Genomic DNA, 15,214 nt, shown 5'->3' with positions numbered 1-15,214 from the left:
AGTGTTGTTTGTCACCTCACAAAAACTACAGAGCAGAATTTCATGAAACTTATTGGAGAAGTGGAGCATGGGTGAAGCAAGGACCTTAAACTGAGCAAAAATATGTTCTTATTTAATGATGTTTTTCATCTGAGGTTGTATTTACCTCATTTCCAGTTCTGCTAAGGATGTTTTTTATCCCCAAACATGTAAAACCTTAGAAGTGAAAGAGGCTGTACTCTGACTGTAGGTCAACATAAGAAGAGAGAAGAAGAAGTGTTCAGGTGTTCATGTCTGCCTGAGCGTTACGGATCATTACACGTACGTTTGTCACATCTCTTCCCTCGCCAACCGGACAGACAATCACAAACATCTGGACCAACGCACCGCCCGCCGTTCATGCACATGGGCTCACACACACCTGGAGAGGAGAAATGAGGGAGACAGTTTTAATCAATTAATTCTTTAGTTTGTCCAAAACATGACAGTAAAAGCACACAATCTCGAAATTAAAGTGACACAAGTTCCCAGATTTAGTCTACTTTGTCATCTTTAAAAGCAACTGAGTGATAATTAAAGTAACTGGAGCATCTGCAGACAAGGAAGATGACCAGGAGATGAAGAAGAAGTGCTTACTTCTCTCACACCGTGTCCCCGTGTATCCCTGCAGACATGAGCAGATGTTGTTCCTCATACACAGACCACCATTTTTACAGGGAGGGTTGCAGACAGCTGGAGGAGAAAAAACATATTAGAAAAAGTCCCGTTTTTCTTATATTATTGCACTCCAGTAGCTTTGCATGATTCACAGCTCAAAATAATCCTTATTTATCTTCTACTGGGCCCCTCAGCTCATCTTCTGTCTGAAACAAGGCCTCTTAGCCCCTCCCCATTTAAGCTAGCTTTCTTCTGATTGGCTAGTCCTCACCAACGGACATCTGTAATGTCAGTATTAGGATAACCAGTCTCTATCAATTTATTCAGAGTATTACAAGACATACACTAACCTGATTATTTGAAAAACTGGTCATGTTTAATATGAGACTCAACCACTAAAACAGTATTTTTGTGATTTTGAAAAAGGTAAAAGCAGAATAGCTCCAAATTTAGATGCTTTTTTAAAGGACACTTTTAGCTTTGAATCTAGCCTGCTGTAGATTTACCGTTCTGACAGTGTGCACCGTAGAAACCGTGAGGACACTCGCAGGTATTCGGTCGAACACACGAACCTCCGTTCAGACAGACAGGGGAGCAGAGAGCTGGAAAACAAAATTTGCAGTTAAACTTTACCCTAAACTTAAATCAGATCTTTGCCCCCTACAGCATGAGTAACACAACTCACCGGTCTCACAGGATGGTCCAGTCCAGCCTGGTGTACACATGCACTCATCTGGAGATGCACACTGGCCTCCGTTTTGACAGTGACGGCTACACACCACTGCAACCAACAAAAAACCCCATTTATTTAATTCAATTCAGTGAATTTTTATGTTGATTTTGTGGCCTTGACGTCTCAAGACCCTACAACATTAGAGACAAAACTCCAATAATCAGACAATCCCCTTTGAACAGCACTAAGCGAAAGTGGGGAGTAAGACCTCCCTTTTAACAGGAAGAGACCACAATAACAGTTATGAAAGAAAAGGTTTTTTAAAAATTATTGTAAATTAAGACCATAAAATTAGAAAGAAATACCAGAAACAAAAGAACAATGTATACAAATGTACTGCTGTTTTAAAAGATCTTCACTGATATTGATATAAAAGAAGTAAACTCACTTGTTTCACATCGAGGACCAACAAACCCGTAAGGACAGGAGCAGGTCTGCAGTCCCACACAGGTGCCTCCATTTTCGCATGGTGACCTGCACAAGGCTGCACACATGAAGTTTAGAAATGAGATGTAATACTGACATATTTTCAGTGCATGCTCTTATAGACTGTAAATAAAAGTGGACATAACCACTGTGACATCATTTATTGGTTTGCGAAGACCTATTTTGAGGCCTCAATATTAGCTTCACACCCACACTTACTTTGTATTGGTGGAGCTGGAATTAATCTGATCTACCTAGCTACTTTGCATGGTGTGCAATTACATCTATCAAAATACATACCCGCTAATTAGCATTAAGTAACAAAAAGATAAAATAATGACATGTGGGACTGCACAGCAAACCATATTATCTGTCTACTAAAATTGCCCCAAAAGGCACCAACACTATAAACATAGTCCAGAGGTCCAGTTAAATGACTCTGATTAACTAAAGTGATGGCTAGCGCCTGTATTTACTGAACCCTGTGTAATTTTAAGCCTTAATACACTTTAACTGGGTTACTTATAAAGAAATGGTTTTTGTTTTAGGCTGTAAATCTTTTTATTTCTGCTGTAAATTTGGATTTTTTTAAACATGGGGCTCAATGGGATTGACATACTTTTTGGAGGCAACCTCAAGTGGGCATTAGAGGAAGTGTAGTGTTTGTCACTTCATTTTTCAACACCTCAGGTTGTTACTTGAATACATGAGGTGGTGTTATTTACAGTATTACTTAATGGTTAAGTGAGCTTCATAGCAGCTATCAGAGGTAGTTGAAGAATTTATGAGCTATTATAAAAGTTAATCATTCTTAAGTTTTAAGCCTTTGATTAATTTGTTGTCTCAGTATGTTATACTAAAAATGCGCATTAAATAGATCCTCGACTGGATTAACTTGGAAACAGAAGCAAACGTTACCTTCCTGACAAGTCTCTCCATGGTATCCTCTGAGACACTGGCAAACATTTGGTGCAATGCAAACCCCACCATTCTTGCACTCCGGATCACAGATGGCTAATAAAATATGGGAAAACAATAATTTTAGACTTTAATTATTAAAAAATAAATTCTAATGCTATTCCTCTTTACCTTTTTGACAGCTAGATCCAGTGTAGCCTGGTTTGCAGCGGCATGTGTTGGGCGCAGCACACTCCATGTTCCTACCGCATGCATGCCTGCAAACAGCTTGAAACACAGATGGGGAGGAGCGTTAAGATGTTAAACCTACATATATTTTTCTATCAGACTGGTTTATCTCTTTTTTTGTGGCACATGGACTACATACCAAGACAGAAAACATTAGATTTGTTTGGGGTTATACCTGGCATGTATCTGGTAGTTTTGCTAGCTAAACAGCAAGCTGGGATTTTTCACGAGCACTAACCAGGCAAGTCAAGACTGTGGCCAGTGGGCTACATTTACTTCTTTACTTTACTTTACTTTACTTTACTATATTGTCACATTTTGGTTTTTCTTTTGTATAATTGTATGACATCATGACTGGATCTACAGTCATGTAAAGAAGAAAGTTTATTACAGAACTCTATAGAGTTCTTTGAAACCAAAGTACACTCTTATTACTTCTATAGGAGCTCAGAGGGTAAGTAACAGCCAGATGCTGGTAATCAAATACACCTGATTAACTTTACTCCTCTACAAAAGCAGAAGTTTCGGCAGTTTATGTGTAGCATCCAAGTGTTGAAATCTATTGTTTTACATTAGAAAGTGAGAAAGATTAAAGGCAGCAGCCAATCTTCCCAGGACCCCATGTACCAGCAAATTCACTCCAAGGTCAGACTGTGCAGTGCTCAGAGAAACTGCACAAGACCCAAAATATACACCTCGGACTCGACAAGCCATACTGTTAGCTTATTAAATGTTAAAGTTCGTGACAGTAAAATTAGAAAAAGACGGAACAAGTATGTCCTGTTTGGACGGTTTGACGAGGGAAAGCCTCTTCTCTCTATTCAGTTCAGTTCAACTCAGTTTTATTTATGTAGCACCAAATCACAACGGCAGATGCTTCAAGGCACTTTATATTGTAAGGTAAAGACCCTGCAATAATACAACTGAACATGCTGCAAATTTTAGGTTTGCAAATTTGCATCTGAACTGTCAAGAGGGGTGATGATTTGGGCTTGTTCTCAGCCCCCGGACCTGGGTACCTTGCAATCAGTGAGTTCACCATGAACTCCTCTGTATACAGAAGTATTCTGGAGTCAAACCTAATGCTTGGCTAAAACTGGGTCATTTAACAGGACAATGATCCCAAGCACAGCAGCAACAGAATGGCTGAAAAAGAAATAGAATCAAAATAGTCAAAGTCCAGACCCCAACCTGAACCTGCCAATTTTTTTGCCACACCCTATAATAGTTGTGCATTAACAAACCTTCAAACCTCAATGAACAGAAACACAGTGATCCACCGTGACGTGACAGTGACAAATTAAGTCATATATGATTACTTCATGTTATTGCTGCTAAGCTATTTCATGGGGTGTGCTTAGTTAACACAAGATTGCTGCAGAAGAGTCCTGTTGAAAACTCTTTTTCATAGCTGTATCTTATATGAATAATAACACCATTAGAAATTGGTTCTGCAGATTTCAGATATTTGGATATCAAAGAGAGAAGAGGTTTACCTTTACAGGTATGCCCATTTCCAGTATATCCTACTGGACACCTTCCACAGCGGAAGCCCCCATCCTTGGCTGGTTCACACTGAACACCAGGAAAACATGGCCGTTCGGCACAAGCCATCAAATGTTCGTCAGCTAGTGTACCACTTCCAGTTGATGACTGGCTGGATGTAGATCTTTGTGCCAGGGAGCTATAGACCTTGTCGGGTGTTGTGAGGGTCAGCACTGGCACAATCTTCGGCATCTCTGATCCTGGCTCAGTTTCATCCCCATCTGCAGAGAACTCAGACTCAGAAAGTGAGTAGGACAGAGAAGTGAGGGCTGCTGTAAGTGGGAGGGCAGGTCTTGGTGGAGTCCAGGGTTTGGTCTGGGTGGATGTCAGGTGGTTGAGCTGAGGCTGGGTTGTTTGTTTAGCTGCCGTTACTCCTCCAGGCTGAATGGAGAGCCGAGGTGCAGCGACAGTTACTTTAACAGGCGTGGCACCATTAAGAGCTCCTTCAGACTTCTGGAAGATGATCATAAAGTGAGTAAATGGACTCTAATGTCCATCTGTACAATTTTCTTTTAATGCTTTGAACAGTTACCAACTCACCTTGGAGACTGTTACATGGGGCATGACAATCTCCCTGGAGGCACTGGCGTATGTCCCAGCGTCTGATCTAGGGTTGGCACTTTTACGTGTGATGTGAGTATTTGCAGCGACATCCCTCGAAGCAGAAGTGATGGCCTCTCTTCTTCCTGTGCCACCTTCTCTACCTGATCCTGTAACTTGGTGCAACCTAATGAAGGATGAGGACAGGTGCTTGACACCATACCTGTTGGGCAAGTTGGGTAGGTGGACATGGACGACTTTGCTGCTGCTACTTCCATATGAGGATCGGCTGGACTTGCCTAGTGTCTGCTGCTGAGGGAGGTGATTGGATGCTGAAGAAAGGGATAACGGTCATATTAGCTTGTATATCACATCGATGATACAATCACACATATAATTTATACAACTGCCCTTGGGATATTGTTCCTACACAGTTTTTGGACACTCCAGAACCTTCAATTTCCCCGATTACAAATTTTGCTAACAAAGCAGTCCATGTCCTTATTAAATAACCTTGCCTGAAAAGAGTTAAGTAATTTTTATTCTGAACTTCTATTTCTGTGATGGAATTCATCTAGAAAATGCTGTATGCTCAGCCTTTTTCCTTTTTAGACTAAGTCACTGAAAACTTCCGATCACGCCTCAGGACTCATGAAAGCTCAAAATATGCTATACACAAACTTTTTAATAATGACGTGCTGCCTTTAAACTCCAGTAATTGTGCCATTTTGTTTCCAGTAAGATTTAGATCTACTTTCTTGCAAACCCTCTTGAGGATTAGGCTAGCATCTAAGGCACTGTCCTGAAAAATAAGTTCTTCTCTTCATGTACAGCCCCAATTACTTATGGTGTGCCTCAAGGTTCCAGTTTAGGGCCTATTTTATTTACCTTGCATATGCTCTTGCAGAAATCTAATAGTTTATCCACTTCTTTGCTGATAGAATCCAGATCAAGCCAAAAGGTATTACTTGTAAGACCAACTGCTTGTAGTTTTTTTTTTTTTTTTTTTTTTACAAAATAAGGGAGATTTGGCAGTGCCTACTCGATAACTCTGGAACAATCAAATTTTAAGTCTCTAATGACACAAAATATATTCTGTAATATTCTGTCTTTCTTTCTATTTTGTTCTATCTATTTATTTTCTCCACAGTGGTATGGACAGCACCTTGGTCATCTCCAGTTGTTTAAAAATATGTTACAGAAAGAAATCTGATTTGGCCCTAATTAGAGTTGAGTAGAACAGCAGAGTGGCCTCAGTTACACAGGCCTCAGACTGGTGTGAGGGGTTATTGGCAGTTGCTGTGAAATAGATTGCCAGTCATGCACCCTAGAGGCCTGTCACAAAGCTCCTGGCAACTACCAGTTACTAGGGAAAAACGTGTATTTTCCCAACTGATTGGTGAATGGTTGCTAGCTTTCTGTAGGTGAAACTGGTCACAAAGAGAGTGAAGTATGAGAAAGTATGAGAAATATGAGAAGACTGCTGCAGTCACATGTAGTCTTACGACACTGACTTGTCTGCAAACAGTATGCAATTGCTCACAAAATTAGTGAAATTTGAGAAAAGTGTGACTCAAGATGTAAACAGAAAATGTTTAATTTCAAAGTAAAAGCTGCAACCAAGACATTTCAGAAGGTGCAACTTTTACTTTGAAGGCAAATGACTGCCACTTCCTATTCATGTTAGATGTATTTGTAAATAGCATCTTCCATACAAACAACTGGTGACAGTGGCAGGGTCCCAGTGACCAAAATAATTGTAAGGAGGTTTTCAGTGCAACATTATAAAGTTCTGTGTGAGCAATTTCATCTAGCAACAGCTCGCAATCTTCAGCAATGGCATGCCAAGCGGTCTATTAATTGGTGGTTAGCAGGGGTTTATTGATTGGTCTCTAGGCATGCATAACTGAGGTTTTAGCAATCAATTTCATCGCAGCCAGTCAGGGAATATACATTTTTTCCTAGCGACCAATGGTTACCAGGTCAACCAGCAACTAGATCTGAGGTACTGAGACCTAAGAAATTCATATTTCTACCCCAAAATGTAAATTTCCAGTCATAGCTTTGGAATCTTTACTGAGAAGCATTAGATTACTAAAATATGCTAAAGCAGCAGCTTTGGGTGCTACAGCTCATGTCATTATAAAGCTGCCATTGATGTCATTCTGCTGTGTATCGCTTATGTGTCGCTGCGTACTAAACACAGCTTGACAGGCTTAACAGATACACTGAGGTTTGACAGGAATCTGCAAAACAGTCCATTAAATGATAAAATACAGCAAAAAAAAGCAGAACATCTGGTCAAACGATGACATGCTGAAGGAAAAGAGCATGTCTGCTTTCTGTCCTTGGACAAATAAAAGTAAAGAGAAGAACAGCAAAGCAATTTAAGCGATTAATGTCTTGTTTGTGGTGATGTGACTTTCCAGACAAACACAGTCCACAATAAAGGGATTTAAGTTGGAATCAGACTGTCTCTTTAGAGTTGTGAGGCCCCCCCCCCACCACCACCACCACCATCTCCCCTTGTGTGAAGTCACATTAAGGAATCTGCTGTAGAAACTTTGTGGCTAGGAACCGACTCAAAAAGCAATGCACCAGAGGTGGTTTATCGTTGATTTATCTCCTGCAATAAATGACATTCTTTCCAATCAAGAAAAACACATAAAGCAACATCAGGGAAACCAGAATATAACGAGTGCAAAATAAGCTCTTAAAAGCAGACCACAGTGTATGGAAGGATGCACATTACTGACAGATGTTTTCATCAGATTAATGCTTATTTTTTCCTTTGAAAAACAACACAATGTGTTTTTGTACAAAGAATAGGAAGAATATGCTATATAGAGCAGACACCCCAATTTGGGCTGCTTTTGTGACTCAATTACAGCATTGACCAATCATGTGTGGGGCTAGATGTGACCCAAAGGCTATGAAACACCTGATGTCCAGCCAGTGTAAGTAGATCTATGGCTGAATTGAGTCAACAGCATTAGTTAGTTTAAGGTTAAAGGAAACTTCAACTGCATTCAACTGCTATTTTTTTTTTAAATGTCCTAAAGGCCTGTGAAAAACTCTATAATCACTCTGGTTCCTGCAAAGTCCCTGACAAGACTTAAAAATCATGGAAGCTTATCCCCAAACACATTAAAATATTAAATGGAAAAGCTCCCTCACCTTCCTTGGAGTTCTTCATGCAGATGCGACCGTTGCCATAAAGTCCAGGTGGGCAGCGGCCACAGACGTAGCCCACATGTGGCAGTCTGCGGTTGATGCATTGAACCCCAGGAAAGCAGGGCCTGCTGGCGCATGTAGCTGATAGACTGACAGCCAAAGACCTCACTGATCCTGGGAGATAAAGTTGTATGAGATGAATCATTGTCCTATAACAAGGCTCGGATTGTAGCTTTCCCAAGCAAACACAATCTGCATCTCTGACATCTGACATCTCTGAAAACATACAAATAAAACTGTTGCAAAGTTCATTTTTGCTTTCTTTCATTAGTTATAGTCTTACAAGTATCAAATATTAATATACTAACAAATATCCTTGTGTGCTCTGTAATGGTTCAATCAGACTAGAGTAGTAATAGGCAATGAGGAAAAAATCAACGATTACACTGACGGTGTTCCACCTTCAACCTGTGGGTGTTCACTTTCGATCACAACACACAGGCCTCCTGGTGGGAGGCAACGTGTCTCCATACAGTCGCAGTCTGACTCGGACTGACCTCTCTGAGACAGATTGGTGAAGGTTTACAAATAGTTGCAAACTCATTTATAAATGCAGACAGACTGCCAATGAATCAGCCTACACCGATGACTGCAATTAATCTGCAACTTTCTCTCCAATGGAGCACTAATATCAACAGGTTGCTAAGTCGTTACCTGTGTCATCTTACAGGTAAATAGAGTCAATAATTGTGAAGGATTTTCTGAATTTCTGTTTCGCAACTATGAGGTTCTCACTTGATGCTAAATGTAAATAGTTAATGTGAACTTCTGTGTATGTAGAAGTAAACAGGTTTGCATTTTTTGGTCAGTTTATCACAGTTAATCCCCGTATAATCATAAACAGTATGTAACTGACGCATGTAATTGCCAACTTGACTCTATTCAATTGCAAACAAGCCTGATTTGATCTTATTGCTTGTTTTATAACTATCTTGATGCACTGACGACTCATTGAAGACGGCAGCTGACTGCGAGTGATCACAGACCTGGTCTTCGTCTTTGAAACAACCATTTCAAGAAGCAGCAAAATTGAAAATTGCTCACAAACGATTGCAATGATCTTGGGTGTGCCATGGTCTCCACTGATTTTCCTATTGTGACTGCAGCATTAGCTCTGTAAAGTAACATATCATTGAACTACAGTTTTCCTGAATACAGAGTAAAAAAATAATATTTTTTTTTGTCTAAATTGTTTTTGTTTTATGTGAATTTCCTTGTTTCTGAATGGTTGTTCAAGCACACACAGTGGTAAGATCTCCAAAAAAAGATCACATTGGTCGGTTGCTCCTAACATCTGAAAACGACCTGTTTAAGTGTTCTCAAATTGAAATCCTGAATCCCCTTAGAGCAGCTTTTATAGCTAAACTAAAAAAAATATGTATACTACAGTATGTGAATTATTTTCCTGGTACTTATTTTAATGACTGTGATAAAACATTATGGCCAGAGTGACTGAATTTTCCCTTTTAAAGTCTCCTTGTCTTCATATTTGCTTGAGGCTCAGCACAGTGTGATACCTCGCACATAAAGGAAAACTTAAATGGAATTTATTGGAAATTCGGGGCTTACCTGCAGCTGGTCTATCATGATCTGATGGTGAAGCTACAGTCGGAGGATTGCTTGTAGTGTTTCTGAATTTAGATTGCTCCTGCTTGACTCGGTGTGGCACAATCTCTGAGAGGTTCTTGAACATGTCTGTGTTAGTCCTGGATAGGTTTAGGTTAGCTGCTTGAGTTTCCCGTGAAGAATCAATATTTGTTTGGGGGACGGTTGGTGTTTTGCGTCTGCTGGTTTCTGCTATTGTGACCTCAGGGCTGGAGCTAATTCCTGCTGTCCTTCTCCAGGTGGTTGACTTCATTTGTGGGTCAATTCTTGGAACTGTTTTCCTGGCCTCAGCCGTCATCTGCGGGGAGCTACCGCTTGAGGTCTTCAGGAAAGCGCCTGTCTTTATTTTGGGTGGTTGGAGGAGAACATCTGGTGTCTCGTAACCAGTCATATGAGGAGCAGATGTAGAAGGGAAGGCAGCTGGACTGAGAAATACTGTAATAAGAAAGCCACTAATTATGTTCTGGATTGCTATCCTCCATTTTTATGTCCAATTGAGCATCAAGATCACCCACTTCAGAACACATTGCATTAAATCAATAATAAAGGACCAAAAAAGAGAGATGGTACAGTGAAGGACGAGGAGGTTGCTGTAAATCAGAAAACCTGGAAGGGCTCAAAAGGTTACGTTTAATGAACTGTGACTCCCAGCAAGAGACGAGACCTTGGGTCAAGTTTGTGTAAAGATATCTCTTGCCACAGTAGTAGCAGAAAACCTCAACAGGCTTCAGACATGGCAGCAGGTCAAATAATCTGACTCATCCTGCTTTACTACAGCAAAGACTTCTTACTTACTAGAATTAAGGCAGATTCAATAAGACTTTGGAGTCTAGTTTTGAATGCCTCTCCAAAACCTTTACCTTTGACACTTGACTTTTCTCAACTTTTTCATTAGAACTGAATTTCCTTCTGCCCGGTTGACTCGTCAAAACTACCAATGACGGTTGACTTGTCAAAACACAACTGATTAGTTGGAGAGGTTAAAGGGTTTAAAGGGTTCGTTTCATTAATCTCAAGGTAACTGCTTTGTAGCTTTGGGTGTGTATTGCTAAGTTTCTTTTCTTTCTGAATAACCTGTACTTAATGTGCAATTGTTGTGCAACTGATGATATGGAACCTTCAGCATCAAATACTAAAAGACTGAAGTGAGTTTATGAATGTATTTGAGCCTGTATGTATACCTTTGAGCCTTTTTGGATTATAAAAAATCCAAAATAAATTCAAACTTCTGCACACAATTCTTGTTTTAAAGACATATGCTGTCCAATTATTCCACCATGGAAATAGAACATTTCAAAGAAATCCTTAAAAGAACCAAATTTACTATGACATTCATGCCGATGGTGAGTGGATCTAAACTTGTGATCACAACTGTATCTAAAAAAACACGTAGGAGCATCCATCACCACCTGCTTGTCATTTAAAATTTAAGGACCTTGTCCAACTCCACTGACACACAAAGTTATGTATCTTAAAATGAACTGAGCGTAGAGGTCAACCAAGTCAAGCTGAAGGCCCTCAGTGGACATGTGGAGGATTAAAGAACAAAGGGGATTAGGAAATCCAACTATCTGTCCCTGTGAATCTTCTGCCACAAAGTCCCATAAAAATGGCAAATAATATGCTGCTGAGTTTAATTTATGTTCTGTGCTTTACTGTAGACCCAGATTTTTTTCCTTTTAGGGGCAGAAACTCCTGTAAACACACACCACAGAGTTCTTCTGTTACTGGAAGGATAATGTGACTGCAGGAATGCAACATCAGCCCCAGTGCTTAAGCAAATAATATAAAGCACCTTGAGGCAATATGGTTAATTTGGCACTATGTAAATAAAACTGAATTGAATTGAATATGGATCAACATGATGTCTTTTAGGTGAGAATTTTGGGGCTTTTTTTCTCTTTAGATCGTGAAAGCAACTAATTTAACCCTGTATTAATATTCACCTTGACAAGTTAAATCAGCTGTGTTGGATCAAGGACACATCTAAAACCTGCAGGACACCGGCCCTCGAGGCCTGGAGTTCGACATCTGTGCACTAACTGATGTCTCTAGAAGTTACCAGATTATGCATGTATTTTTATATAATTACTGAGTTTTGGTGGAAGCCAAAAGTCTTTCCAAAACAACGTGAGCGGTCACAGTACAAGGCAGCACTATCAGCCATCTGGTTTCCATTCACTGCTGAGTGCTCCTCAGGGACGCACGGCTCCGATGAACAAATTCACCCTTTTTTTTGGATAGCTGATGCTTTAATTTAAATGTAGTTGGAACAACAACAAAATTAGCTACAAGTTTGCTGGAATGCTCGAACCAATATCACAGCAACAGACAGATGAACATATGATAAATGCTGTTGGGAAATGAATAGAGAAATGGACTATTTTTTTTATTAGGTGAGGCTGTAAACTGTACAGAGGGGCTACACCCTCTCAGACAACAGCAGTATCTGATAAACTCAGGGCTGTTTTGGAAAGCAGGATTAACTATAGGAAAATAAGTGGTCTCGTTTGGGCGCCGTGTGTTTAACCTGAAGTTACTTAATCACACCTAGCTTCCTGTCAGTGTCTGCTCAAGACATATACTATTGTGGTCAGAAGTTTACATCCACTCATCATGGGCACGAATGTCACGGCAATTTTGGGCTTTTAATGATTTCTTTGAACTGTTCTTTTTCCGGGGTGGAATGATTGCACAGCATGCAATGGGGCAATGCTGTACAGCACTGTACAGTTAATGACTTCAAAAAAACAAGAACACGTTTGAAGTTATGTTGGATTTTCTCTAATCCACACTGGGCCAAAAGTGTACATACAGGCTAAAATACAGACAAACACTCCCACTAATATTTTGTCGGGTCCCTTATGTCATTTAGCAAGTTGCACCTCGACCAGATGCGTTTGGTAGCCTTAACCAAGCTTCTGGTTCAGTCTGGTTATCTGACCACTCATCATGGAAGAGTTGGTTTGCATTAGGGTCAGCAGATATATTCTCAAGCCGGCTGAAAGACATAATCTCACCAGGTCTGCCTAGGGGTCCACTCCCATTTGGACATGCTGGGAAAACCTCAATTAGCAGGCATGCAGGAGGCATCCACCTCAATGGCTCCTTTAAATGTGGAGGAGCAGAGGCTCACGAATGAGTGGCTCTTAGTGGAGCTCCATCTTTTATAAACTGCCTATGGGTAGTAATGCAGTAAGCCCATACTTACCAGTGCACGAAGTCCCATTTCCCACCATTCCTTTGGGGCAGGGGCCGCAGCCATAGGAGCCAAAGCTGTTGAAGCACTGCACTCCCGGAAAACAGGGCTTCCTTTCACATTCATTGATATCCTCCAGACACTTTAAACCTGCCAAAAACACACACAGAGGATGTTGATTCTGTAATCAAAAACCATCACTGGGATTAATCCTCCGCGACTGCAAGCATGTGATGTCAGAACAGCCCAGTGTGTCTAAACAGAACAGCCTTAAACATCAAGGGCTTTTATTTTGTTCATTTTTGATTAAATTTGTAGGTTTTTAATCATTCTTACCTCGCAGCCCTGCAGGACACTCGCACCTGTACCCACCGACCACGTTGATGCACTTGCTGCCCAAGCACGGAGCCAACAGACATTCGTCTATGTCGTCGGCGCAGAGTTCGCCCTGAGTACCCTCGGGACACACACACAGGTACTTCCCACTGCCGGCGGGAAAGTTAATATCCGTCACGCATGAGCCTCCATTCTGGCAGCCACACGGCACCACGACAATCTGTGTTGCAGATGGGAAACACAGACACTGCTGAGGAATGTCTGGATTTTATTAATATCTAACAACATCGGTGTATCACATTTACATCAGCAGACTACTGCTTAGCAGCTTATCCCCTCTCTACCTCCACAGTGAAGGTGCTCTGGGCGTTACACTCGTCAGACAGCGTAAAGCGGACAGAGCTGCTCGTCCGGAGCCCCTCCTTCTCTGAAACTGATGGGACCCTCCAGATAAGGAGGCCGGCAGGGGAGAGGACAGCACCTTCTGGTCCCTCTTCCAGCTGGAAGAGAAGCGCCGAGCCCTCGGGGTCCGATGCGGTAAACTGGAAGACGAAGTTCTCGCTGGAGAATGTCTGCAAGTCACTTTGAGGCCGGTGGAAGGTCGGAGGCTTGTTGACTGATAATGCAGACAAAAACAGACTGAGATGCACTTCATCCCACCTCTTATTCCCACCGTACTATTTACTGTCTTCCTACTACAAGCGTTTGATGACAGGAGCTTCCTGTGCTGAAATAAGCTCTTCACATGGTAACCCTGGTTTGGCAAAAACACGTCTCCAGGCTCGTTCTGGAAGAATCATTGTAAGCACGCATGTCCACCTCTGGACTTCAGCTTTTCTTTTCTTTTCAGCTTTATTTCCCAGTAATGTTTTGGCTGAGGCTGGGGTATGCCACATTAAACAAGAGCTAGACTGAAAATCAGTGGCAACAGGTCTGATGGAGTGACAGATCCAGATTTGACTTTCTTGGTTCAAATCATTGTCAGTATGTACAGAGGAGGTCAGCAGAGAGCTACAACAGTGGACTACAGCCATCTGTAAAACACGGTGGAGGCTCTGTCATGGTTTGAGCTCCATTTCAGTCAGTGGTGTTGGAAAACTTCTCAAAATTGATAAATTATGAACACAGAAAAGTACCATCATATTTTGAGCCACTATGCAATACTATCTGGAAAGCATCTGATAGACAGTAGCTTCATTTTTCATCATGACAATGATCCCAAACACACTGCCAATGCAATAAATACCTGGATAGAAAAACACACAGTGGAACACTATCAGTCATGGATTGGCCTCCCCAGACTCCGGACCTCAACATTATTGAAGCAGTGTGGGATCATGTGGACAGAGAACAGAACAAAAGGCAGAAACATCCAAAGAAGAGCTTTGAATGTCCTTCAAGAAGCCTGGAGAACTATTCCTGAAGACTACTTAAAGAAATGACAAGAAAGCTGCCTAAGAGAGTTCAGACTGTCCTGAAGAATAAAGGTGGTCATAACAAATATTGACTTTCAAGCTTGTTAGAATTGTACAAACTCTGTTTTTGCCTCATATACTGTATGTACATACATGTTTATGCGTTTCCTGCCTTTCTAAAAGAGGATTTTCACTTTATTTTGTACTAAAGTGTAAACCGATATTGGTGGGCAGCAGCGTCATTCTGAATCATAACTGTATATTTATTATATAAGATGAATATACAGCTTAATTTTTATTGATGCATTCAAGTTCATCTGTATATTGTGTTTTATTCTTGTGCATTTATTCCTCTGTTTTCTACTTTGTAGTTGAGTTGTGAGAAGCGAAAACTGAGAA

The 15,214-nt window shown here is 40.9% G+C and overlaps 1 protein-coding gene across 1 annotated transcript in view; it reads right to left on the bottom strand.

Annotated features, from left to right (window-relative positions):
- si:ch211-246m6.5 (von Willebrand factor D and EGF domain-containing protein) overlaps positions 1-15,214 on the bottom strand; it is a 35,764-nt gene that overhangs the window by 4,288 nt on the left and 16,262 nt on the right. Inside the window, exons 17-30 of the mRNA XM_063466695.1 lie at positions 13,745-14,016; positions 13,401-13,620; positions 13,077-13,214; positions 9,830-10,300; positions 8,204-8,374; positions 5,027-5,358; positions 4,438-4,939; positions 2,885-2,980; positions 2,714-2,809; positions 1,758-1,853; positions 1,322-1,417; positions 1,143-1,238; positions 616-711; positions 305-400 (exon numbers count right to left, since the gene is read on the bottom strand). Of these exons, the coding sequence (XP_063322765.1) occupies positions 305-400; positions 616-711; positions 1,143-1,238; positions 1,322-1,417; positions 1,758-1,853; positions 2,714-2,809; positions 2,885-2,980; positions 4,438-4,939; positions 5,027-5,358; positions 8,204-8,374; positions 9,830-10,300; positions 13,077-13,214; positions 13,401-13,620; positions 13,745-14,016 (2,778 nt within the window). The remainder of the gene's footprint in view (positions 1-304; positions 401-615; positions 712-1,142; positions 1,239-1,321; positions 1,418-1,757; positions 1,854-2,713; positions 2,810-2,884; positions 2,981-4,437; positions 4,940-5,026; positions 5,359-8,203; positions 8,375-9,829; positions 10,301-13,076; positions 13,215-13,400; positions 13,621-13,744; positions 14,017-15,214) is intronic.

The sequence above is a fragment of the Pelmatolapia mariae genome, linkage group LG23, assembly GCF_036321145.2.
Source record: "Pelmatolapia mariae isolate MD_Pm_ZW linkage group LG23, Pm_UMD_F_2, whole genome shotgun sequence".
Taxonomy (NCBI): domain Eukaryota; kingdom Metazoa; phylum Chordata; class Actinopteri; order Cichliformes; family Cichlidae; genus Pelmatolapia; species Pelmatolapia mariae.
This window is presented reverse-complemented; position numbering and strand designations above follow the sequence as displayed.